The sequence below is a fragment of the Ambystoma mexicanum genome, chromosome 3q, assembly GCF_040938575.1.
Source record: "Ambystoma mexicanum isolate Mex_15411 chromosome 3q, UKY_AmexF1_1, whole genome shotgun sequence".
NCBI classification, from domain to species: Eukaryota; Metazoa; Chordata; class Amphibia; order Caudata; family Ambystomatidae; genus Ambystoma; species Ambystoma mexicanum.
Genome location: NC_090926.1, coordinates 732,435,609 through 732,461,234, shown reverse-complemented (window position 1 = coordinate 732,461,234; position 25,626 = coordinate 732,435,609). Strand labels below are relative to the sequence as shown.

The 25,626-nt window shown below is 43.6% G+C and overlaps 2 protein-coding genes across 2 annotated transcripts in view; one reads left to right on the top strand and one right to left on the bottom strand.

Annotated features, from left to right (window-relative positions):
- Positions 1 to 2,136, bottom strand: part of JMJD6 (jumonji domain containing 6, arginine demethylase and lysine hydroxylase) — a 210,758-nt gene extending 208,622 nt beyond the window's left edge. The window contains exons 1-2 of the mRNA XM_069654657.1: positions 1,545 to 2,136; positions 755 to 1,143 (exon numbers count right to left, since the gene is read on the bottom strand). Coding sequence (XP_069510758.1) covers positions 755 to 1,143; positions 1,545 to 1,673 — 518 coding nt within the window. The 5' untranslated portion in view covers positions 1,674 to 2,136. The remainder of the gene's footprint in view (positions 1 to 754; positions 1,144 to 1,544) is intronic.
- Positions 2,137 to 2,553: 417 nt separating this feature from the next.
- Positions 2,554 to 25,626, top strand: part of METTL23 (methyltransferase 23, arginine) — a 610,690-nt gene continuing 587,617 nt past the window's right edge. The window contains exon 1 of the mRNA XM_069654659.1: positions 2,554 to 2,785. Within this exon, the coding sequence (XP_069510760.1) occupies positions 2,687 to 2,785 (99 nt within the window). The 5' untranslated portion in view covers positions 2,554 to 2,686. The remainder of the gene's footprint in view (positions 2,786 to 25,626) is intronic.

Here is a 25,626-nt window from a genome sequence, read left to right as displayed (position 1 = left end):
AAGAGAGTTGTGGGTAATAAGGGCCCAGGCCCCAGAAGGCCTTGTGGACAATGCAGAGGGTTATATGATTTATGGCATTTATAACATGCCTATACACAACGAACTTAATCCTTGCAGCCACTGGGAGCCAATGCAGAGCTTTCAGGGCTCGAGAGATACGACCCCTGGTCTTGAGGCCAAGGACAAGTCTCGCATTCCTGTTCTGGATGAGTTGCGGAGGACAGAGAGTAGAAGCAGGCTGATTTAGAAAGAGGCTGTTGCAGTAAACCAACCTAGAGAGAACCAGAGCTCTAGAGAAAGTAAGCTTTTGGGGGAAGGAGAGGAAAGGAAGAATACCTCTGAGGAGGTGCAGTTGGTAGCTCGACTTCTTAGAGAGATCGGAGATGTGAGGAGAAAAGGAGAGTGTGGAGTCGAAGACCCAGAGGTTCTTGAGAACAGGAAGAGGGCCAAGGGAGGCCAGCCACAGAGTGACAGGAAAGGAGGGTGCAGGTGTGCCAATGTGGAGAATCTCTGTCCTACTGACATTAAAGCACAGATCGTTGGTGGCACACCCCTTGTGGATAGCAGATGGACAAAGCTGAGAAGAGTTGGCAGAGGGGAGCCTTAAACGAGCCGAGTGTCAACAGCATAGCCCTGAGAGTTGGGTCAGAAAGCGGCAATGCAGTGGGCGAGAGGTGCCAGGTATTGGAGAAACCCCCAGGAGACCCCTCTAAAGCTTTATTTTTTAAGCTGGATAAAAATTCGGCCAATGTACCTGTATGGAGGGCGACGCTTCTCACCAGAATACTGAAATAAGTCGTCCTCGAAGAATTTGGGAACCGTGTAATCATCGAGAAGTTTCCTCCTTTTAGGATGCTCCCCATAACTGCTATCAAAGATGTAGAGGGGGCTATCATCCTGCGTAGTCTCCATGTATTCCATGTAATACTTCATCTTCATTTTCACTGAGTACCCGTCGTTATCCTCGCCACACTTGAATTTCTGGTTACGGTATTTGCGCTTCAGGCGCTCGATGGTCCATTTCTCCTGTGCAGGCCAGTCCGCCATGGCGTTCAGCAGGACCACCGGCTTATAAGGTTTTTCAAAGCGCGCAATAAACTCGTCATTGGACAGGGCAAGTGTATCGGCCCGCTCCACATTGTCCTGCAAAAGGTATAAAAGAAATACCGGTGAAACATAATGACTCGACAAACCCTGGAAGACACAAAGTTGGGGAAAAGCTCATAATGTTCGAGGCTCCACGTTTTGTTTAGAGAAAATAAACTTGTCAGAGAAACACACTGCAATCCCCGCCTGTACAATACCCGAAAAGGAGCCTCACAAGTCACAATCCCTTTAACTAGTTCCGTAGAGCCTGAACACGAACTCAACAATGTCCTCACATCAGCCTTCTCTCAATGAACAACATAACTTTACGAATTGCGCTGCACATACGTGTGCGTCTGTCACCTCTCCCCTCTGCTCCCACCCGTTTCTATCGCACCAGTTCTCTGCAAAACTACAAGTTGTGCGTCCCAGAACGCCAATAAAAAGCGCCCGCTCACCTTTACTGTGCCGTGGCTCAGATCGAAAGTCCGACTGTATTCCCTCCGGCTCCAATCGTGTGGTTCTCGAAGCTCAGGTCGGGCACTGCGCTTAGCTTCACGGATACGCTTTTTGGTCTTGTGGTTCATCCCCGAAGATGCCCTACAAAGAAGATCGAGCGTAGACAGTGGTGTTCAGATCGTGTGTACACGGGCGGCTCTAGGGGCTTTTTCTGGGTTTGTAAAACGGGTGCGCTTCTAAAAGGGAGACTCTAGGGAGTTCAGGTAGAAGAGTTTGATTTCTTTTTTTTTCTCCAATAAAGCAGCCGTTCACTCCGGGATTTTGTTTGGGTGGTAATATTGTATGTAGTGGTACTCTCTTCCGTACGATTTTGACGTATTCTTTCCTTTATGTGCTTGATTTTCCACCGGGGCGCACCCCCTTCCCTCCCCGAAACTCCCAAGGGTAGGTGTTTTTTTCTGTATCCACTAGATACTACTACCAATTAACCCGACCTTTAGTTCAAGACTATTTTGCTCCTTCCAGAAACTTCACGCTGCCGTTTCTCGCTTCCTATGACATCACTTTGGTGCGCCCTCTCTTCCACTAGTGCGAGGTCGTCAACCCATAGAAATTACCACTTTACAAGACGGCACGCAGCGCACGTACACTACGGCCATCATAGATTGGGGAACTTCTCATTTACCACGCTATTCAAAACTCGACCAACGGCAAAACATCTTTTCCAGAACTCCGCCCACAATTAAATGTAACTTGTGGCGGCCATGTTATAATGGAAAACCTCAGCTGGGTAATACATTTCGTAGACTCTTGCTGCCCTCGTATTACAATGACGGGTAACCCTTTGAATGTGCTGCTTCGAAAGATCGATTAGGTTCTTCCCTATAACCACATGTAGGTTGTCAAGAGTAAATATCTGTTGTTAGTCCAAGACCCTTTCGTTCGAGCACGGCCACCAAGCTTTGTGTAGCTCACATAGTTGTGTTTCCGGAAGATTCAAAGAAACTATTGTTAGTGCAACTTTTCGTCCCTACTCAATATGGCGACTGCCGAATGTACCAATATATCCATTCCATAAAAACATGGTAGCCCGTGTTTAACTTTAGGTCTTCTGGTGCTGATTAAACCGTCAAGTTGTGGTATGGGGGAAACGGTTGCCGCGAGGGTTCGTACTGTGCGCCGTTACACCTTTCGTCAGCCTGGAGGGGATCTCAGCGACCTACGGACCTGCATCCCCGAGGTGTGTTCTTTATGAGCGACTTGCCTGCACCATTTCTCGAACTATCAGCAGTTCTTAAAAACGGAATCAAATTGTTTGCTCTGAAGTATTGGATATTCGATGTTGCATTCAGAGTGAATGGTTTACCGAAACATGCCTTTATTCTATGACCTAATGTTAATGTAGTTTTAACTTGTAATTGTGAAACATCAATCGTTTTAACACTCTTCATTATGAATGAAACAAAAAAGAAGCAGTAAACATAACCTCTGTCAAAACTCTGGAGGTCTTTCTGGAATCTGGATGTCCCCCTTTAAACATGTCCAGGCAGGTTAACCACATTGCCTCCACCTCCGCCAGCTCATTCAAGCCATAGCTCTCAACTCACACGCTTTTGGGGGGTGTCACGCGCCTTGTAAACAGCTTACTCACCCGCCAAGCCTCCTGCACGCCCATTTGTTTCAATGGGCCTCTCACCCGCCAATAATCAAATCTGGTGTTTTCACCCGCCTTTGCAACACAAATGGTTGAGAGCTATGTCAAGCAAGCAGACCCTTTCTCTCCTATCGCATTGTAGTCGCCTGTGCCCTTATTTGCGCCAGACTACACTATTGAAAAGCCCTCTTTTTGGAACATCAGAAAAAACTTGAACACGCTCAAAATTGTACAAAATATTGTCATCCGATCTGCTGTGGACCACAGGAAACATTTATTTTTATTTATTAGATATTTGTTAGGTGCCTATACAGCAAAAGGTGCTTCAAGCCACCACAAGACAAAAGGGGGTGGGGGCAAAGGAGAAAGATAACCATAATGGTCCTACTAGGCCTTATGATGTTCGGATCGTCCAAGTGCATTGACAAGAAGAGCGAGGGTGGGGCATGCCGGTCTGCACGAAATGCAACGTGCTATCGTGGAAAGGGGCGTGCATGGCTAAGACATGATAGTGCAAATGGGCGTTGGGGGGCACGGGATAGGCTAGTGCTAAGGGGAGGTCAGGTGTATAGGTTCCATGGATTGCGTGGGGTGAGGGTCCACTTAAGTGCGAGGAAGGAGGTTGACTGGATGGAGGGGGCCTGGTGCCCTATAGAGCTCAGAGAGAAACCGGGCATCCAGTCACTGTGACAGACGGGGCTGTTGGGAAGGAAGAAGCGAAAAGGAGGGTTTTGCAGAACCTCCGGAACTTAAAGAGATCCAGCTCAAGCCTGAGAGGGCAGAGAGACCCTTCCAGAGGGAGGCTTCTGTGGAGGAGAGAGCTCTACCCCCCACTCTCTGCTTAGAGAAGCGTCTGATCTGCAGAGAGTTGTAGCTAGAAGACCGAAGGGCTCTATAATGGAGGGATCTGGGGAGAGTTGGAAGTAGTGGGTCCCAGGCCCCAGAAGGCCTTGTGGAGTGGATGATGCAGAGGGTCTTGCACTTGATCCTAACAGCAAACGGGAGCCAGTGGAGAGAGTTTAGGATTTGAGGCCAAGGATACGTCTCACAATCCCATTCTGGATTAGTTGGAAGTGAGGATAAAGGAGGATTGAGGAAGAGGATGTTTCAGTAGTCCAACCTAGGGAGGACCAGAGCTCTGGAGACATTGAGTTTCTGGGGGGAAGGTGAGGAAAGGGAGAATCCCTCTGCGGAAGAGCAACGGATAGTGGGCCTTCTTGCCAAGGTCCACGATGTGAGGAGAAAAGGAGAGGGAGGAGTCAAAAAGGACACCAAGGTGAGTGGGCGGCCAGAGGGAAGGAGGGAGCTGAGGTCCCAATGAGAAGGATCTCAGTCTTACTGGCATTAAGGCAGAGGTCATTGGCAGAACACCATGCCTGAATAGCAGTCAGTCAGGGATGAGAGAGGAGGCAGCGGAGTGAAGCTCAAAAGTTGAGCTGTGTGTCGTCTGCATAATGCTGGAAGTGAGGACAGAAGATCGTCAGGTGGGCCAGAGGGGCAAGGTAGATTTTGAAGAGCCAGGGCGAGAGGATGGAGCCTTGAGGGACGCCGCGGGTGGAGAGTGATAAGAGAGAGAATAGGGCCCAATTGAACCTGGGAAGGTCGTTCGGAAAGGAATGAGAACAACCCATACAGTGCCACACCTGTGATGCCAGAGGTGTCACACAGCCGTTTTGTCAGGGTGACCTGATTATAACTGTGTTGAAGGCCGAGGAAAGATCCAGAAGGATAAGAACGGACGGAGGGCTGGGATTGAGATTTGAGAGCAAGTCATAACTGGTGTTCAGGAGAGCAGTTTCCATGCTTGTGGCTGCTCTGAAGCCTGACTGGTGGTCGTGGAGACAACCAACAGAATCGGTGTGGGAGATGACCAACTTATCCAGGCGTTTGCCCATGAAGGAGATAGGGTGGTAGTTAACCGGGCAGGCACCGTTGGCAGAGGGCTTTTTGAGGAGAGGATGCACAAGGGAGTGCTTGAGGGGTTAAGGGAAGGAGCCAGTTGCAAAGGAGTGGTTACAGAAATCGTCCAAGGCTGGCGCAAGGGAGGAAATGTTGTCCTTGATAGTTCTGGCGGAGCAGGGGAGCACCAGTTTGGAGGAGACTTTTTATAGAGAGGACTTATCTAGAGTCCTCATCTGGTACTATGGGAGAGGGGGTGAAGGGAGGCCTGAGAGCTGGGGAGGGAGGAGGAAGGGGTCTAGAGTAGAGTGAGGACAAAATGCCCTGAGTTTTGGCTAAGAAGCGGGAGGCCAATAAGTACAGAGGGTCAAGGATGGCAGGGGTGAAGTTGAGAGTGCAGTAGGATTGGCGAGTTCCTTGCATATTTTAAACTGTTCGCCTGTGTTAGCGGCCCCAGAGATACAGGCTTGGATGTGGGCCCTCTTCTTCAAACGGATGGAGAGTCTGTATTGCCTTTGGAGCAGGCGGCAGGCCAGTCTGTCAGGGGATGTGCCAGAGGCCGGTCACTTCCGCTCAGCAACTCTGCACTTATGTTTCAGGGATTTTCTGGGTCGGAGTCATACGAGGTGTTGCACTTGGAGGCCCACATATCTGTTGCCAGAAGAGCCGCCCCTGGCTTCCCGTCTGTGAAAGGATCAAATTCAAAGTCCTCTCCATCTCCCATCGCTGCCTTTTGAACAAGGCTCCCTCTTACCTGGCCCAAAAACTTAACCGATACTCTCCTGCCAGACCACTGCGCTACTCGAACAGCCACCTCCTCACCGTACCTAATGCCGCCGAAAAAAGCAGGCGGCACCAGCTTACCACCCTGCGCAGCCACTCTGTGGAACAATTTGCCCCATAACCTGCAAGCTGACCCCCCTTACCTCTCGTTAAAAAAAAAAACCGAAAGACTCATCTGCTGCTAAACTTAGTAACATGCCTTACTTTACCTGTACCCTACCTGACTTGCGCTTCCTGTAACTAGTGCCTAGATGCCCATGGTCTATGTGCACTGCTATAAATACATTTCCCAATAAAAGAATTGAAATTGTATTCTAATGCCATTGCACAACAGCTTCAGACCTTCTCAACTCACGCGTTTGACAGATGTCACCCGCCTTACAATTCATTCATCCGCCCAGCCCCACCATATAATTCAATGGGCTCTCACCCGCCAGTATCTCCTGTTTTTCATCCTCCCATGGCACAGAAAAGGTTGGAGGTTATGACAGCATAAATGCCACCATGCCTGGGAGGGACATATAGCTACACAAAGCAGGAGATTTGAGTTCTCCCATTAGATTGCATTGGGGTACATATTATTGTAGATGGGAGCAAATAAAAACAGCAACATTTTTTATAAAAAATTTGGCAGTCTCCCTCCTAAATCGTGAGGGTTGCCATTTCTGCAACTGAGCCTGCCACACTGTTATTTCCCTCCAATCACAGCTTGAAGTCATACATTTCAACTCACACACGTTTGGCGCGTGTCACCCGACATGTAATTAGCTTTTTCCCATACATGCCAACATTTTGCAGCACTTAGATGGGAGATTCTCCCCAGAGAAACTGGTAGATTAGAATTTCCCCATTCAATTGCATTGGGGTTAGATTTATTTTAGGAGGGCAACCGTAATAAAAAAACAATGTTTTTGTTAGGAGTCTCCCATCTAAATCGTGAGGGTTGGCATGTATGCTATCACCCACCAACCCTCTTTAACATCCATATTTGTTGATGGGCTCACTCACCTATAAAAACAAAATCTGGTGTTATCCACCCATGGAACAAAAAAGGTTGAGAGCAATGCTGGAAGTGCCTCATTAACTCTTTTCGACAGCCCTGTATTTTGTCTTTCTTTCCCTGTGGCACTCATCAATTCCGTGCCTGATGCAATCACCACATTTGACAAACTCGACACTAAAAATCCAATTGACTCAACTTTTTGCATTTGTGGGATAAACCGGCAACAAGCTATATTAAGATATTCCATCACCAATGTAACACAAGTGACAGGCTGCCTGGTTCCCTCTGACGCAGGAGCCTTCCTCTAGAATGGTCTCCCTGCCATCTCAGGATTCAACCGGTTCGCCTTAAGTTCCAGAAGTTCCTCAAGACCTTCCTTTTCTCCCCCTCCTTCACTCTCCCCCTCTAACTCCTTCTGCCTCAGTGATGGCTGCCTGGTTCCCTCAGAGAACTGCAGGTATCCAGCCCCCTGCCCAACTGCCCAGTCCACCCACCCTTCCCTAAACATGCCTGCGTTCCTTTGCACTTGCCCACTGGACTCCCCTTAGCACTTGCACTTCGCCCCTTCAACCTTTTCCCTTCCCACTGTAACACTTGTTTTTGCACAGACCAGCATTATTTCCCCCCTACCACCCTTGCTCTTCTTGTTCTGCGCTTGCACGATCGGAATTTCACCAGGCCTAATAGGACCGTTATTGGATCTTTCTCCCTTGTTGTCCCCCCCCTTTTTTTGTCTTGTGGCGCCTTGAAACACCATCTGTTGTATATGCTCCTTACAAATATCCAATAAATAAATAAAACCATATGTTTGCAGCAAAGGAACAACGCAAGCTACCAACTCATGAGACTTGTCCTTTCAATACCTGCTCCCGCCCACTGGGAGAACCGAGGTGTGGTTCCCTCTTTCCCCCTTATGCTCTAGCTTTGCCATACATGCCAACCCTCACTATTTAGGCGGGGATATTTTCAATTTTCCAAAATTGCTATTTATCATGTACAAGTTTGTGACATATCCATACTGCTGCGATTGTATGAAAGGCAATATTCACTCAGCCAGCCATTCAGAACATACCCTCATGTTGATACAGTGTAGGGATGCTACCAGGAAGGGTGTCCACTACCAATATGTCAGAATGCGATTATGAGTAATATGGATGAACTCTAAATAAAGCCTGAAGATGACAGAATGATGATTTCATGAAGGAGATTCATGAACCTAGGCTGAAACAGTATGAAAATACTTAAAACTGACAATCTAACTGAAGCACAAAGAGAAACATGTACCAAAAGACAAAGTAACCATGAATGAAAGAAGATGAATTAACGTGCTGACCAATAACTGTAAATATGCTGTAACGCAAGGTACATAGAAGCTTGCTAAAAGGAGGTACACATACAACGTTTAGGGCGGCCATTGGAAGAAAATGGACGACGGCCTGTGTTAAGAATCAAACCTGTTACCTCAAAAGACGAGCCTAGGAGTGCAAATTGAAGAACTGGAGAAGAAGCTGTTTTCACGTGCAGAATAAGGGAGTACCTTGGTCGAGGATCAAGAAGGCTATTTCAAGAGATGGGTGCAAGGAACAAAGGGAGTCGAAGGAACGGACCACTTGCATAAGACCAATTTCTAAGATTAGGAGAGACAAGGAAATTTGCAAGTGCCAACTACTGAACAATCACAAGGGCAAAAGCCTATGTGAGGTGGAGTGAGCAAGTCTCTAAAGGCCAGAGATGGCAATGGCATCCTGTTTAATACAATCAAACAGTCTTAAATAAGAGGCTCAAATGGACAAAATCTTGGCCTCCTAACATGTGACTCAGAAGTCGAAAGCAAGGGCTATTTATTAAAACTCAGATGTAGATAGTGGTCTGTTCATACCCCCTCAATGTTCCAGAACAGTGATCAGACTACGAGGTCAACTACAAACAGAAGGTCTTGGCTAAGGATCAGGTCGATGACATACGACAGATTAATTGGGAAAACGAGAAGGCCTGCCACGCACTTTCACATAAAATGTTGCAGTTACCAATCCGCTGCCATATTCTCTGCTATGGTCAGTATACTACATATGTAGAAGTAGCCAGGGTGTGTCCTACAGACAAGGGGCAGCCAATCAGATATTAACACTTTTATATGATTCTATCAGTAGATATGTTCCCCTAATCCAATCCCTCCCGTTAATAGGTTTTGTAAAATGCCATTTAGGAAAAAAAATGATAAACTCTATACACAGGCAAATGTGATTATGCAAGCATCTATTTTGATAGCTGTACAACTCCATGCTTTCTTTCATTGAGATTAAAGCCGTTATTTATTATCTTTTTTGGGTCTGTCCAGTTATTTGGTCTAAGATGTTTATTGGTAATTCCATCTAGCGCATAGAGGATGCTTCAAAGTGCTACAACACATTTGGTAGTGGTGCGTATGGTTCTAGGCCCAGATCCAGACCTCGGACGATCGCCTTCTCCTACCGTTAGCCAGACGATCGCAGAGTTTCCTGCGGAAAAGAGGATGGGTTCAAAAATCTGGTTGGCAGCTACCCCTTTGATGAAATTCCTATCCGGTCCCCGCAAGCGCCCCGCGGACTGAAGACGAACTGGTTGATTGTGGGAGTTTCGATGCCAAGGCACTGAAGCTGAATAGCGGATGTAAGAACACTATCGAATATGGTAAAATATTAGGTCGAAGGGATTGTATTGTGGTGTGTTTTATACATATATATATATGGAGTAACTGGACTTTTGTGGATTCTAAAGAGAGAAGGATACCTAGATTTCACAGGCCCGCGAGGGACGTAAAGAATAGGTGCCACAGCTCCATATAGGAGTGTTAAAGAATCCTGAGGCATGTAGCCAATGAGAAGGGCGTGTTTTAAACTCCGACACAGAGTGAATAAAAGAGGAGGGATACATTTTCGAAGAATGGTAAAGAAAGATGTACGTTTAGGTGACAACTTTAAAAGTACACATGTGTAGGGGATATATGTTTCTATAAAGCTTTCTTCATGTTTGAACTGATGGATATGAAACGATAGCAAAAACAAATAAAAGTAATTTTCAGACCTTTTGTAAACAAAGGATTGACGTCAATCAGAAGGTTAAAATTAGATGAAATTAATATATACAAATAAAGAAGAGAACCTTAAAATAATAAAAAACAATGTCTAAATTGACTTGCCACTATGGAGGACACACCTCCTTTACACCTAGGCAGAACATTACCGAGATATATAGTCAAAATCAGGAAATATCATTCAGAGTGGGTTAAAGGCACGATTAATAAAACACATGTCGTGACCCTGAGCATTCATTATCGAAATTAATGTTGCGTCACATGACAGTATACTTGCATGCGACTCATAAAGGGAAAAAGTTGGAGAAAAGATTAGCAGTATTAGAACTCTGGAAAATGTACCAGAGTGAGAAAGAAAATCGAGCTGAGAGGGAGTAGATGCTTAATCAACCTAAAGGACAAGACGTAACACCTTTTGGCTTCTCCCCCAACCCCTGAAAAAACAAAATGTAAACACTGAAGAGAAGGGATTTTATCCCTTGAAGGAATTAAAGGTAGCAGCAAGGTATTTTAACCCAATGTATGAGCCCCCTACCTATAGCAGTGACGATACGAAGGAAGAGGATGGGAATCGAGAACGCACACATATATAAGCACGCAATGAAATTAAACAGTGTGATGAGAGAAAGGATAAGCAGGACAGTCAGAGATGAGACAGGAAAAGGCAGAAAGACAGAAGGGAACAAAGTATACCACTAAGGGCATGACGATAGTACAGAACAAATGGATGGGAGGACAAATACTGCTTAAACTAGATGTCAAAGGCATTGATGGAGTTCGAGAGAAGAAAAAAGAGCGAGAGAAGAAAGAGAAGGAAAGATTATATAAAGAAGGGACAAAGAATATAAGCAAAGGGAGGAACAGAACAAATGAGATGAGCAAACAAAACGAAAGATTATAAGAAGGGAAACAAAAAGAGGCAGAAGCTGAAAGACAAAGATGTAGGTTACAAAGAAGGCGAGAGGAAGATGAGTTGAGGGAAATGAGGAGAAGAGAGGAGGAAATTAATCGGAAACGAGGATTAAAAGATGACAAGATTTAATATTTATTCCCTAGGAGCATAGTGTCCATAGAAGCAGAAGAGCGATTGGAAGAAGAAAGAAGGTCACAACAGCCCCGAAGGAAGCTGCAAGGAATGCTGCGATCAGCATGGGCTGGTGGGCAGGATACATAAGGCATAGACCAGAGGCTTGTCAACTTATATAGGCAAATGAGGGATAGAGCAAGGTATGGAACTTGAGAATACTCAAAGTACACCATCAAAGGGAACTGAAGGTAGATTAGGGGACGTCATGACAGGCGATCCTAGAACAATGTCTTTAACCAGGTTAGACCTTGATGACTTATAAGAAAACGGTCATACGAGTTGGTGCATAATGTCAGATGAAGAAAGGAAGGAAAACGAGACTGCACCAAGAAAAGGTGCATATGGATTTTCAAGAGAATCGAGTGTAAAGGGGTAAAATGGTCAGACTTGGAGTTCCCAGTGAAATAAAACACCAGAACCAACACCATATACTGAATGACCACAAGAACAATCACGCAGTGCAGGAAATATATCACTGCCTTTTGTAAGTAGATTAAGGGCATTGCCAGGATGGAGATGAACAGGTAAAGACCACACTGCATGGAAGACGAGGAGTGTGGCCGGGTATGATTATGAACAAGGACTGTCACAATTCCCAATATTAGAGAAAGGAGAGGGTTGACCACAATATATACCATGGCCCAAAATGGATAAGGAGAATTTAAAGTGCATACTGCCAGTACGCGAAAGGGGAGCTCTGAATTGGAGAAAAGATAAGAGGCGACTGTTGCCATAGGCAACATTGAAGGCCTATTATCAGCTATTCTACAGGAGATGGCTGACGACATTTGGAAAAGAGCAGGAAATCTGAAAGTCATTGCGCAAAACGCGGTGCACGATGGAGCGCCATTTAATAACTGTAGAGTAAATGCATGGTGCTCACTCCGAGTACAATATCCTGATAAATTGGATATTGGTGCAATAATGACTAGGAAAATGGGAGAAACTGAAGACCTCATTGGCTTTATGCAAAATAGATGGAATTTGAAGACGCATGAATCATGGGATAGAATGGTAGCATTATTGTATCACATTTTATTGTTATAGTTCATAGAACTTTTCACAAATGTATATGAAAAACATAAATATGGCATTATATAACATCAGCACTTCCTAGAACACCAAAAAGCATCAACAAAAGAGAAAACACAAACTTAATATCGTAAAGCAGCAGCGCTTAGGGAAGAGCATATCAAAATTATAATTCCGAACAAAGTCGGGCCAAGTCAAGAACCCAATTAGGGTCCAATATCAAGATCCTTCAGTACTTCAACCTCCTCTTCAAAGTTACGTAGACGTTCATTCGCTACCTTCCAGATCTGGGTGATAGCAATGACCAGCTTATTACTCCTCCCAGAAAGACACCTCAGCCAAAAAATCTCACTTTCAATATACATCTGAACATATTCAAATTTGGCAAAATATTTATCATAAGTCGCACACATCGCCAGACAGGATGTAAGTACATGTCTAGCTGTTTCCGTCTTGGAATCATCAGCACATATTCTACAAGTCCTTCTCTCAGCAGGTAGATTGATCAAAGATCCCTGAACCGCCAATACATTTAGGCGATTTAGTCTAATATCTAAGAATATTCAATGGTTAGCCTTAGAGGGCATGAGTTTCATATAGCTTTGTGCCTCTTTATAGGTAAAAGGCATTTTAGCAAATGTACATAGAGAGCTCATGGAAGAAACCTTATCATGACTGGCAGCCCAATCCCACTTCTCTATTACATCCTTCAATGATTTGTGAACTGCCCCTTCGCCATGTTCCCATTTGAGAGTTCAGCAGATTTTATCAAAGACTTGCAGATTTTTCTCCTTAAATGTATTCAGGGCGTCCATTTTGCCTCCCTCCAAATCTTCATGTAAGATATACAGCAATGATCCAGGGTGGGCATATTTAATTTTCACAAAGACCATAGCTCTATTATGATCTGGGTGGACAGAGAAATAAGCCCCATTTCAAGCCGTACCGCCTGAACTGGGGTATAGTTAGTAAGGCCCAGCAATCTGCGCCATACAATACCTTCTGTCACATCCGCCCACTCCGAACAATCTGAATAGGATGTCTCCAAGGCATATAAAAACATGGCCATCAGCTTCTGCTTGTATATGTTAGTTATTCCCAACAGGCTGAAGCACGCTGTTTTTTTTGGAGAAGGACATAACAGCTATTAAGGTGGCCATAACTTTAGATCTTTTACTCTGTTGAACCATCATATTCATTTTCCCTCTATCGCCACATACCCCATGGCCCAAGTACTTGTAGCAGTTTACATTCTTTATCAGGCCTAACAGGCACCAAATACCAGACTTTTTACAGCAGTTCCTATCCACCGCCATAAATTGTGTTTTAAAAAGATTGATTTTTAAGCCACTGTTCTTAGCACATCCACAGATGGCACTAGCGCTATTGCAGATTCCACTATAAATATTATCAAAGATGATCGTCTGCATAGCGGATCCACCCAGTTTTGTGAGAGCCGATTCTGGGGAAGGCATTCATCTTTTCTTTAAAGATTTCACCAAAATCGGCCTTAAACAGATATAAAGAGTAGGTGCTAGAGCGCAACCTTGTCTTGCGCCTTTAGAAATGGGAACAGGATCAGACATAGCACCTGTGTTATCCAACCAGATTGTGGCCTTACTTTCATTGTAGATCATCCTGCAAGCATACAGGAGGTGCAGGGGCATACCAAAAGACTTAAGCTTCGACCATAACCTCTTATGCTCCACTGAGTCAAACACAGAGGATAAATTGACAAAGAGAATGTATAGAGGTAGCCTATCCTTGCCTTTGGCCTGCTCAATAAGTGTGTTAACTATAAAGATGTTATCTTTGGTTGAGCACCCTTTGCGAAACACCAGTTTGAGCCTAATCCAGAATATTATTGCTCTCAATCACGTCTGTGAGTGCCAAGTATCACATTTTATGTCAAGGGTTGCCAGAGCCGGTGCAAAAGCAGCTAAAGAAACCGGTGGGGATGGAAGCAAAAACATGACCAGAGATGCAATTGTGCATTACTGTAGAATATTGAGGGAGAAAGAGAAAAAGAAAGCCGACAGTAGAAAACATTAAGAGGCAAAGTTGGTGCAGAATAAATGATTAAGGTACGCCATAGAAGGAGCAGTACTGACAAGTAATGAGGGGGCAACTGCACAAACAGTGCAGTTACAGCAGCAGGATAATGTGGCATATGTCATGGATCAGAATCGGTATAATTTTATGCCAAGAGGCAGAGGGAATGGGCCTCGAGGAGGACGACGAAGTGGATTTCAAAACCCTTAAGGAAGGAGAGGATTTAATGGCAGACAGTCACTGCAGTGCTGGAGTTGCAGTAAATTTAGAAATTTAGCTAGAGTATGCAGAAGCAAGGGAAGCATGCAACAACAGAATTGGCAGTCTCCAAGAGGGGACATTGGATGTGCTCCACAGTATAATAGAGATCCACAAGGATATTACGCCCAAGATCACACGCAACCTCAGGCACATGCACCAAAATCACGACGAGTCCCAATGCAGATGAAATCACTGCAGGGGCAACAACAGTAGGTACCGATGCAACAAATAAATATATTCCAATGCAAACGGCAGGTGCATCACAATGACACATGGATACGGGAGCCATGCAAGTAGCCGCACCCAAATCGGGAAGTATGGCTATGGTAGGAGGGAATCGTTTCACAGGTACGGGGCTGGATTTATATCCACAATAGGACAGCCCACAGAGCGACCTGATGTTTTCAGTACTATCTGTGACGCCACACTCCCAAGAGGAACCAAGGGTGAAGATGACGATGGGAAGACGTTTTCATTTCTCCTAGACCCTGAAGCTACTCATTCCCGTGTCCGTGAGGAAAAATACCCAATGTCCGGCATTGCCATGAATGCTCAAGGGATCTCTGGGGCGACGAGCTTTGTTCCTTTCATAGACAAATTACCCATTTCTATAGGTGAACACAACATGTCTATGCCATTATTATACTCTGGACAAACGCCAGTAAACATATTTTGGCATGATTTGAGGACAAAACATAACATGATGATATCTTTTACTGATGAGGGAATAGTGTGTTCAACTCCAGGGATACATTATGTAAATGTGAGAGACCTCATATTAGCATTTGCAGGAAAGAACGCTTTACGAGAAGTACCTCTGGACGAGTAAGTATTTTTGTATGGAGTGACTGTCTTATTATCATGGTTGCCTAAATTGATCGGTAAGCTATTGAGAATACCAGATTTTGTTCAGGCCAGAAATCCCTATGGACGATGAGGGAGTGCAAATTATACCTTTAGAACTAGAAGCAGCAATAGTTGCAGAAGTAAGGGTGATGCTTTATGGGACAGACAATGAGGGAAGGGGGTGGAGGATAGTGATAGCCCTTAATGAAGGAGGGATGACTATTCAAATGATGAGTTTGTATGTTTCATAAATCTCACTTATTGGATGAAAATAGAGAATACAGAAATAATGCAGAGAATGGCATTGGTAAAAAAAGAAACCGCAGTTTCTTTCAGGAAGATTTGGGAAAGGTACTGAGTATCTTTTGGACTACAAGTCTATACGAAGTGGGCTTATTGAAAGGAGTAGGAGCAGGTAAAATTAAGCTTCAATCAGGAGCAATTCTGCCACATGCAAAACAGTATCTATGTCCAGAGAAACGGATAAAGGTATATTGAAAACCATATCCGCTTTAATGAAGCATGTCATTTTGGTATCATCTGATTCCCTGTGTAACACGGTTGTGTACCGTGTCAAAAAATCAAAGGGTGGGTCGTGGAGACTTATCCAGGACCTTTGCCCTTTGAAAAAATATAATCGAAGCAGAGTTTCCCTTCGCTCCAAACCCTGCGACGCTATTGTGCAATATCCCGTCATAAGTATTTCACCATTGTAGATTTGGAAAATGCCTTTTTCTCAATTCCCCTTCAAGAAGACTCACAAGATTTGACTTCCTTTTCATATAGAACGATTTGTCTGAAACACACTTGTTTGCCCCAATGGTAGTGTGAGTCTCCATCAATTTGCAGAGAAAACTGTTAAACGTATGACTATACTGGCAGAGAAAGGGTACAAAGTAGATAAGGAGAAATTTCAACATTGCCAAGAAGTAGTACTGTATATAGGACAAGTGATTTCGCATGAAGGAAGAAAAGTGACACCTGAAAGGGCAGAGGCTATTATGAGGACAGAACAGCCAAAAACAGTGAGACAAATGCGAAGATTGGTAGGCCTATGCATTATTGCAGGCTTGGGTCTTTGATACGTATATTTTTCCACTTTTAAAAGGACTAAAACAGACACAGATGGCTATAAATAAAATTATATGGACAGAAGAAATGACCGAGGGATTTCATGAATTAAAAAATGCAATCAGCACAGCTCCTGTGTTCGGAATTCCAAACTATAATGAAGAATTTTACTTATTCTTTCATTCAAATGGAGAAGTCATGACCACAGTGCTTGCACAGAAAACAACACTAGGACATGGTAATAAACCATTGGCTTATTATAGGGGGTCTTTGATCCAGTCATGAAAGGACATTATCCTTATGAGCAATTCTGAGCCGCAGCTGCATTTGCAATAGAAAAGGCCTCCAGTATATCCATGGGGTGCCCAGTAACGTTATTCTATTCGTAGAGCATGCATTATTTGCAATTTTACAGGAACCCAAAAGTACGTTGACCACACAAAGAGCTTCATGATATGAGGTAATTATCTCAAACCCTGCAATAAAAAGTATTAGGTGTAGCACAGTGAATACAGCTATGTTCAGAGCTGAACCAGCGGGAGAAGATGACGATGTGCATGACTGTATTAAGTACAATTAATGTTCTGATGATATTCCCCGAGTTAGAGAGAAGGCGCTAGGAAGGGGGGTGGGGAGAGTGGCCTTTATTGATGGATCATCGAGAATTGATCAAAAGACTGGGGTGAGAAATACTGGATCAGCAGTGATAAAACTGAACCGAGGGTAAATTTGAGGTAACGCTGAGCAGAAGATTGTCCCCAATTTACTCAGGACAGGCTGCAGAATTAGCAGTGCTTATTGATGCGCTACAGTGCTTTGAGGATGAGGAAGTGAAGGTGTACTCTGACTCGCCTACATGATGTCAACTGTAAAATATTTGAACTAGACCTTGGTGGAGTCTGCACTTGAACAGAAACAGTCCAAAGAATACCTTGTTTTGTTTGTAAGCAAAATGTTTTACACAAAATCACTGTTACATAGGACAGTTAGTTTGATTTTCTTAGCCACGATTTATTGTTTTTTTTGCTTGCTCGAAATAATATATTCAATTTGAATTTTAAAGTCATTCAAATTCAAACATCAATGAAGTTCTTGATGAAATAAAAATTCAATATTTTGTAACAGAGTTGTAGTTAATATCCAATTGGTTTCCAAAGCTTGGAAATTGTTCTAACAATAATACACTTTATAATGTCCAGCCTGTTCCCGACACGTGTTTCCCCGCCTATTTCCTGGTGGTTCCTCAGGGGTTTAATGGCTGATTATTAACAAAAAAATGATGTAAATTATTCCCATAGTTCAAAGTCCTCAATTAAACATTTGATTCCTGTTGAGATAGAATGCAAAAAATAGATAAGGAACTTAAAATTATTGACAAAACTAGAATGAGATCTTCAGTAGTAGTTTTTAAATGTTTACAAATATTTAGTTTATGAGGACAAATCTAAGTCAAAACTTATTGAGAACAGTGAAGAGGGAAAAAAAGAGAATGGGGTTTACAATTTAATCTGTAAGTCTGTTCGTAATACAAATTTGAATGACTTTACAATTCAAATTGAATTTATTATTTCAAGCAAGCAAAAAAAACAATAAATCGTGGCTAAGAAAATCAAACTAACTGTCCTATGTAACAGTAATTTCGTGTAAAACATTTTGCTTACAAACAAAACAAGGTATTCTTTGGACTGTTTTTGTTCAAGCGCAGACTCCACCAAGGTCTAGTGCAAATATTTTTCAGTTTCTATTCTCTCTACAGTCTGAGAGGTATAGACCTTAGTCTTGCCGCTTTTACACGTCTAACTTTTTCACAAGAGCAGCACCGGAATCAGCTAAAGACTGTACCTGTTCATTGTGATGTCAACTGTACACGCAGGCCTGTCACGTTGGAAAAGGAGGGGCTTCTTCTGTGCAGACGGAACTCCAGTGCAACATGCTGGTTTATTAGAAATGCTTATGGAAGCATTGAGTTTCCCAGAGACCACACTATCGTAAAGTAAGCAGCCCATTTAAAGAGAACAGATTTAATTCCTTGCAGAAACGAAGCCGCAGATTTAGAGGTCAAGAAAGCGGCCTATTACCCAACCACATTTGAAAGCAAAATGAAAAATATAAGGCAGACAACAGGGCGATGCATGCTGGTCAGGGAAGGATTTAACATGACGTCCATTGTACAGTTAATTGAAATACAAGGAGGAGCATTGCAGGAAGAAAGAGTTATGGATAAAACTGGGATGTTATCTATCCCCTACTGAGGAATGTGGAGACAGAATAGCACTGGAAAGCCAGTTAAGCCTCTAGCATGGAGGGTAGCGTTGGAGCAGCTTCACTACCCACCGCATGTGACTAGAGAAAGTCTAGCCGCTACTATAGCAGAAGAATGGTTTGTACCAAACCTAGTTGAACATGTGGCACAGTTCATCATAAACTGTATTGTGTGCCAGAAATTCATTGCAGGGGACACTTTGTGAACAGTGAGGGGATTAATCCCCAGACCAAACGGACCATTTCAGCATCTACATATAGATTACGTAGATATGCTGCAGACTTGTAATGGGTATAGATATATGTTAGTTGTAGTGGATATAGATATATGTTAGTTTTAGTATGTCCCTTTTTCTAGATGGATTGAGGCAGGTCCATGTATGCACCCTGATGCTGCATTTGCCGCCAAGTTCCTTGTGCGTGAAGTATTTCCAAGATGGGGTGTATGCAAAGATTTGCGATCCGATAATGGGCCACACTTCGTAAATGAACTATTCAAACATATAGTTTTACTATTCGGTATAAGGCACAAATTTGCATACGCAAGCAAACGGTATTTGCAAGAAATGAAATGGACTTTTGAGAGAAAGAATAGCAAAGCTGAAAGTTACTTTAAAAGGGGATTGCTCCATTGCCTTCCCCTTGTGCTGTAAGCGCTGTGGAATCGGCCTGGCACAGATCACCGTTTCACTCCTCATGAGTTGGTGACTGGGCGCCATATGAGAACTCCCCCAACAAGGGCAAATACAGACGCCCATAGTGTAGCAAGGGCTGTAGGTGATGAAATGCATGATTATTTAAAAACAATGATTGAAAGTGTTTCTTTTATGTCTCAACAGCTCCAGAATCGACGGGAGGGGTCAAGGGAAAATAAAAAGGATAATCGGCCCATTGATTTGGAAGAAACACTCAAGCCTCTCGGTTGTACCCTGGGGACTAGTTGCTGGTATGCAAATTTGTACGCACCTGGCGTACCACCCGTTTTGAGGGCCCCCACGTGGTGGAGGAAGTAAGCCCTACTGCCTTGAAGTTGCAAGGGAGGAGATTGTGGATTCACTTACACAACGCTAAACCCTATAAAGGAGAAACCTTGACCTCTCCTGCAGCTACCCCTACTGAAGCAAGTGAAGAATGTCAGCGAGTGCAGACAAGATCAGTCGCCAAAAGTCAAAGCAAGTGAAGAAGTACAACTTTATTAGAGTAGGGTTTCTTAGGGACTGATGGACTTGCAGTGCTCCTGGAACACCTTCCTCAGACTAAGACAAAAGAGACAATGGGACAGAAACAGTAAAAGTTAGAAGAAAAGATTACCTTATTTTCTATGCTACTTACTGTACACACATTCTTGCTTGCAGTTTTTTCTTATATCCTACAATCTTATCTAGCTTTGATCAGAAGACACACAGATATTGCAACCTTTCTTGGAAATCCGAAAAAATAACACCATCGGTTTAAGAATTATATTGGTGACCATTTTACAGTTTCTATTAAAAATGTATGAGTTATTAATAAATCAATAACTTTGGCATATTGAAAAAGATTAAAGCAATGGAAAGGTTTCAAGAAGTAAGAAATGTATCCCTATGAAAAAATGCACTGTAACAAGAGTATTTATTGGAGCTTTTTGTGGTATCAAGAGACTTTTCCATACAAAGACACATATGTGAAAACCAAGAGAATGGAGACTGGATTGGGGCGCACACGCAAATAACTCATGTATCCATCCCAGTATGGAGACCCAATAAAAACTGTCGAAATGAAGAGGATGAATTGCTCAGACATGAATGAAAAATCAGGAGAGCCAGGATGCTGGGAAAGGACACAGCTGCTGGTGTGTGGGCGTGTAGCAACCAGCACTAGACGTCAAGATGGCCTAATATCCTACACTACACACTCATTGAACAAAGCCTAAAGGCTAAACAACTATTTTTCTGTGACAAGATCGAGCGGGCCATTAATCAACCCAAAGCCTTATTTGAGTCAGTTCAATGTCTGACTGCACAATCTAAATCTCAGTCCATTACTCCTCCTTCACAGGAGTTTTGTGATTCTTTGTTTCTATTTTTCTGATAAAATAGCTGCCATTCGTAGTGCTATTGCTAGAATTTGTCCTCAGTCTGTCCAGCCCGGGCTACTGCCCATTCTATTTTCTAACTATGACACAGCCCAAGCTGGCTGATCCTATTTCCTAACTTCACAGACCAGGACATTCTGGCTGCCATTAAAGGTTTAAAATCGGGATATCGTCTTGCGACCCTATTCCGCTCTTCTTTTTGAAAGATGACTCAGTACAATTGTCCCGTGGTTGTCTTGGGCAGTTAATAATTCATTTTCTTCAGGGGTTGACCCGAAAGTCTTCAACATGCCCTTATAATTCCACTGCTGAAAAAACCGTCTCCGGACCCGGTGATCCTTTCTAATTTCCGCACTATTTCTCTGATCCCATTTTTAATGAAATTACTCGAATCCTTGGTTTCACCTCTTCTTAGTTCCTTTCTGGAATCTTCAGTTTTCTTTGATTCTTTTCATCAGGGCGTACGCCGCCGAAGCACTGAATCAGTATTGGTGTCAGTGGTTAATGATCTGGTGCGGCTGGTGGACCGGGGGTGGGGCGTGCCCTGATCCTTTTGGATCTTTATCTTTCGGCGGCATTTGACACCGTGGACCACACCACCCTGGTCTCCCGTCTCTCTTCCGCTGGTCTCTCCGGTCAAGTGTGGGCCTGGTTCTCCTCTTTCTTGGCGGGACGCTCACTATCTGTGTCCCTGCCACCCTTTCAATCCAATCTCAGCCAGTCCCTCTGTTGGGTGGAGTCCCTCAGGGCTCCTCACTATCTCTCACCTTGTTCAATGTTTACATCCAGGCGCTTCTTGTCATAATCTACTCACGTGGCTTCATGTGTTACTCCTACGCCGACGATACACAAATTATTGTGCGACTTGATCTATCTCAGCTGGAATCGGCTGGTCGGTTTAGGAGTTGCCTGGAGGCGGTGGGTGATTGGATGGCCAGGAACTGGCTCAAATTGAACGGTGAGGGAACAGGTGCTGGTGGTCGGTACTACAAACCCCTCTGTTTTGGACTCCGACGTTCTGGCCTGTCTGCTTGGGCCCTTTCTCTTTGCCTGCCTCGTCGGTAAAAGATCTAGGCGTTAAGATCATAGCATCTCTGTCCATGTCCAAACCAGTGTTGTCTACTGTCAGACTTGCTGTGTCATGAAGAGTAATAGGGCCTCTGTCCCCAAGTTCCCCACAGAGAGATCAAATAAACTCTGTGCGAGCCTTGAAGCCACAGGTGTTGGTGTTGTTGCACAGGAACCAGGCGCTGCCGAAGACCCCAAGGCTGTGGGAAGGAAGCCAAGTTTAGCACAAACAGGTACAGTATGTGATACCACAGACACAGTTAAGTAACAAAAGGGTTCTTACCTAAGCCCTGCAATAAGGCCTAATATCGGGGTTCGTGGTGCAGGGGCGCGTAGACCATTCCCGTAGCCCGGCAGTGCCGGCTGCAAACACCTGGCGGATTTCTGGTACTCAGTAAGGCTTGAACATTTGAACGTGACTAGTAACAGATTCAGATAAAGCAGAGGCGAGTCCAAACAATAATCCGTAGGTTGGTTCCAGTCGAGCGAGGAGGAGTTAACAAACCAGGGAGTAGTTCAGAGGCAGTCCAGTATTCGTTATATCCAAAGCTCAAAATCTGTGTAACGATGCAGGTTGAGGCAGTAGTACAAAAGGAGTTTAGCAAAAGAAGTCCGTGGTCCGTGAGCCGAGGTCGAGTACCAAAAGTCTTTGAATCCTGAGTCAAAATGCTGAACAGTGACACGAAGAACAGCTGTGAAGCAACAAGCATTTCGAACTGGCCGGCTTTATGCGCGGCGGCTCCCGATCATGTGAACTGACTTCGGGGCACGTGATCGGGGAAGCGTCCCGTAACCAGGAAGTAACTGCGCTCGGCTTCTCCTGCCCGAATGCAATCTCCAGGGAAGTTGCCAATGGAAACGAGGGGTCCAGTAAAAACGACCAATGCCCCTGCTGTGCAACAAGGATCGCCCGTGCTTCCCCCGCACCAAAGGTAACCTAAGACCCTGAACTGATTGTAACCTGGGGAGTTTAGCGCTACTGCTGGTCGGGGAAATGTCGTGAGTGGAAGTGCTGGTGTCACTACTTATAACGTTCTGGGCATTCTGTTTGATTGGAAGCGAGTTGGTATGCCTCCCGCGCATGACATCTACCTGTCAAAAGGGACATTTCAAGCTGTGGACCCTACAGTTGGTCCTTCCCTACATCTACTCTAAATTGCATGCCCCTGTGGTGTCATCCTTGGTAAACAATGGAATTGATTACTGTAATGCGCTCTGTTTATTTATTTTAATATACATTCAGTGGATTGGCTTTGTATATACAACAATTAAAACTAGAGGAACATTTACACAATTATTACAATAAAACCACAAAAAACATAGCTACTGGATAACATCTCTGAAATAAAACATTTTTCCTTATTTATCATGAGAAACCAACCTACTCTACCTATAGATATTGCATAATATATGTTAAAAACATAGCTGGGTAAAACTAGCATATGTATACAAATTAACATTGTGTATTTCATCCCTTCACACATCATATAGGTCAAAAGGGTCAACGGGCTACTAAATTCATTATTTCCACACATTTCCAATAGAATTTTAGAAGATGTATCAAAATATTATCACATCCGTTTAATAACAAAGGCCATATTAAAGTACGGTCTTCCAATTAAGACCATTGTTGTACGCTTTCAGACAACTAGTTCTAAACATGCAGGCTCTCGCAAACTATTAACAAGTGTTCAATTGTTTCAACATCTCCTGTACCACATAGCTTACAGAATCTAGTGTTGCCTGGGATGCCTAGCCACGCACCTTGGGTCATTAGTGCCATACTTGTATTAAATTTAAGTCTTGGGTAATGTCTTGCAATAGAGCTGTTGGGAAATGCAGTTAGATAACTTGGTTTTACTACTCGAGAGGAGATATACTCACAAACAGAAGTACTGTTACTCCCTGAAAATAAATTCACAAGATGTTGTTCTTTGCTGTGCCACAGTAGTTTGGATTTTAAGCGAGCCTTGATCACATAGACTGCCCCATTTCTCATCAGGCCACAGGACCCCTTTTGCCATTTGGTACAGAGGGTTAGCAAGTGGCCAAATATCCCCATTGTGTGGCAATTGTCCATTTCACAAAATGCACCTACAAAGTTCCCCATCATAGTACTATTCTCTAGTTCTAACAGATTATCACAAAACATTACTGACTTCACAGTTACGTCAGCCAAAATACCAGCAATTCCAAATTATAATTACATATACTCTATGGGTAGTGACAGTGGCATACAGAGGAGTTTGTGCAATTTTGATGTTTCAAATAATTTCAGTACTGCACCATATTTATTTCATCATATTTCAATCCCATAGAATAAAATGGATCAAACTTTAGTCTGGTATAAAAGAAGGATTGTCTCAATGGAAATTCTGCTTCTTTTTGCCTATGAATTGCTGAATGATACTTACAGCTCTATTGCATTTGATTTTAGTTCCAGCCAGTGAGTGTCCCACCTCAAGTTGTTTTGCAGATGGATACCCAAGTACTTATAGGAGGGAGCACTCACAAGTTGCAATTCATTAAGGGTATAAACAGTATTTCGGGCTTTTGGAACAGATGGGGCAAATGTCATCGTCTTACTTTTATCTATGTTAATAGACAGGCCATTTGCTTCTGCGTATTCACCTAATGCTACAATCAAACTTTATAAACCCCTAGTGGTATGATCTATCAAGACCAAATCATCGGCATATGCCAATCGGCGAGTAGGTTGCCATCCCATTTTTACTGGGCACATTATCGAATTGTTAAAGGCTAGACCAAGATCAGAAAGCTAAAGATGAAAAAGCGTGGCAGCGACAATGCACCCCTGTTTTATCCCTCATTGTGTGTGGGACAGATAATCTACCTTCAGCATCTAAACTGATCTTGACTGAGATATTGGTATAGAGTAGCATCAACATTTTAAGCAGACCTGGTGGAATATTCAATTTTTATCAATTTCTTTCAGAGTCTGTTGCGAAGCGCTGAGTCAAATGCTGCAGAAAAATCTATAAAACCAGCATGAACCAGTGCATCTCTCTGCTTCCATGCATACTCGATAGATGTTAAAAGAATGATCAGATTGTATGCAGTGGTATATTTTTTAATAAAACCCATCTGGTTAGGGGGCAGTATATTGTTAGCAGCAATCCAGTCATTTATTTCACCTAGGAGCACTTTCGCTAGCATCTTAGAGGGAACATCCAACATGGCAAGCATTCTGTAATTAGTTGCTAAATTCCAGGAGCCTTTCTTGTGGACGGGCAGTATATGACTTTCACACCAGGTTTGGGGGATACTGCCCGTTTTGCCAATATGGGAGAATAATAGATGTAAACTATGTCCCCACATTCATGGAGCAGCTTTGACAAGAGCATTACAGATGGTGTCAGACCCTGCAGCTTGTGATGAGTTATGGTGCTCAATGATGTCAATTATGGGCATTTGGCAATACCAAACTGCATTTGGGATAGGGTCTAGGTCATCACACTCTTTCAGACGTAATGTACCTGCAATATGCTTCAACCTATCGGGTTTAGTCACTCCATTTATAGTGGGGCCGGGAGTTTCGTTGCCTCGCAAAACCGACCATATTTTAGTATTATCCTTTTGTAAAGCTAAATGTTCAATGTCTTTCCATTTCTCCAAGTTACAGTTATTAAGATGTTCTATGAGCCATTTTCGATGATTCTGCTTTGCTATTCTAATATTGCGACATACGTCCCTCAGTGATAACGGTCTATATGATAGTATAAAACTGCACTTATAGTAGTTCGTAGGTGACGTTTGGCTTTTGCTATTACCGGGTCATAACTCACCCGTTTATCAATAGCTTTGTTGGTTCGCTCCGCCACACATTTATATTTGCGGTGTGTAATTGTGGATTCTTTTATTTTGAGAACTAGCTCAGCAAATACAGGGACAATCT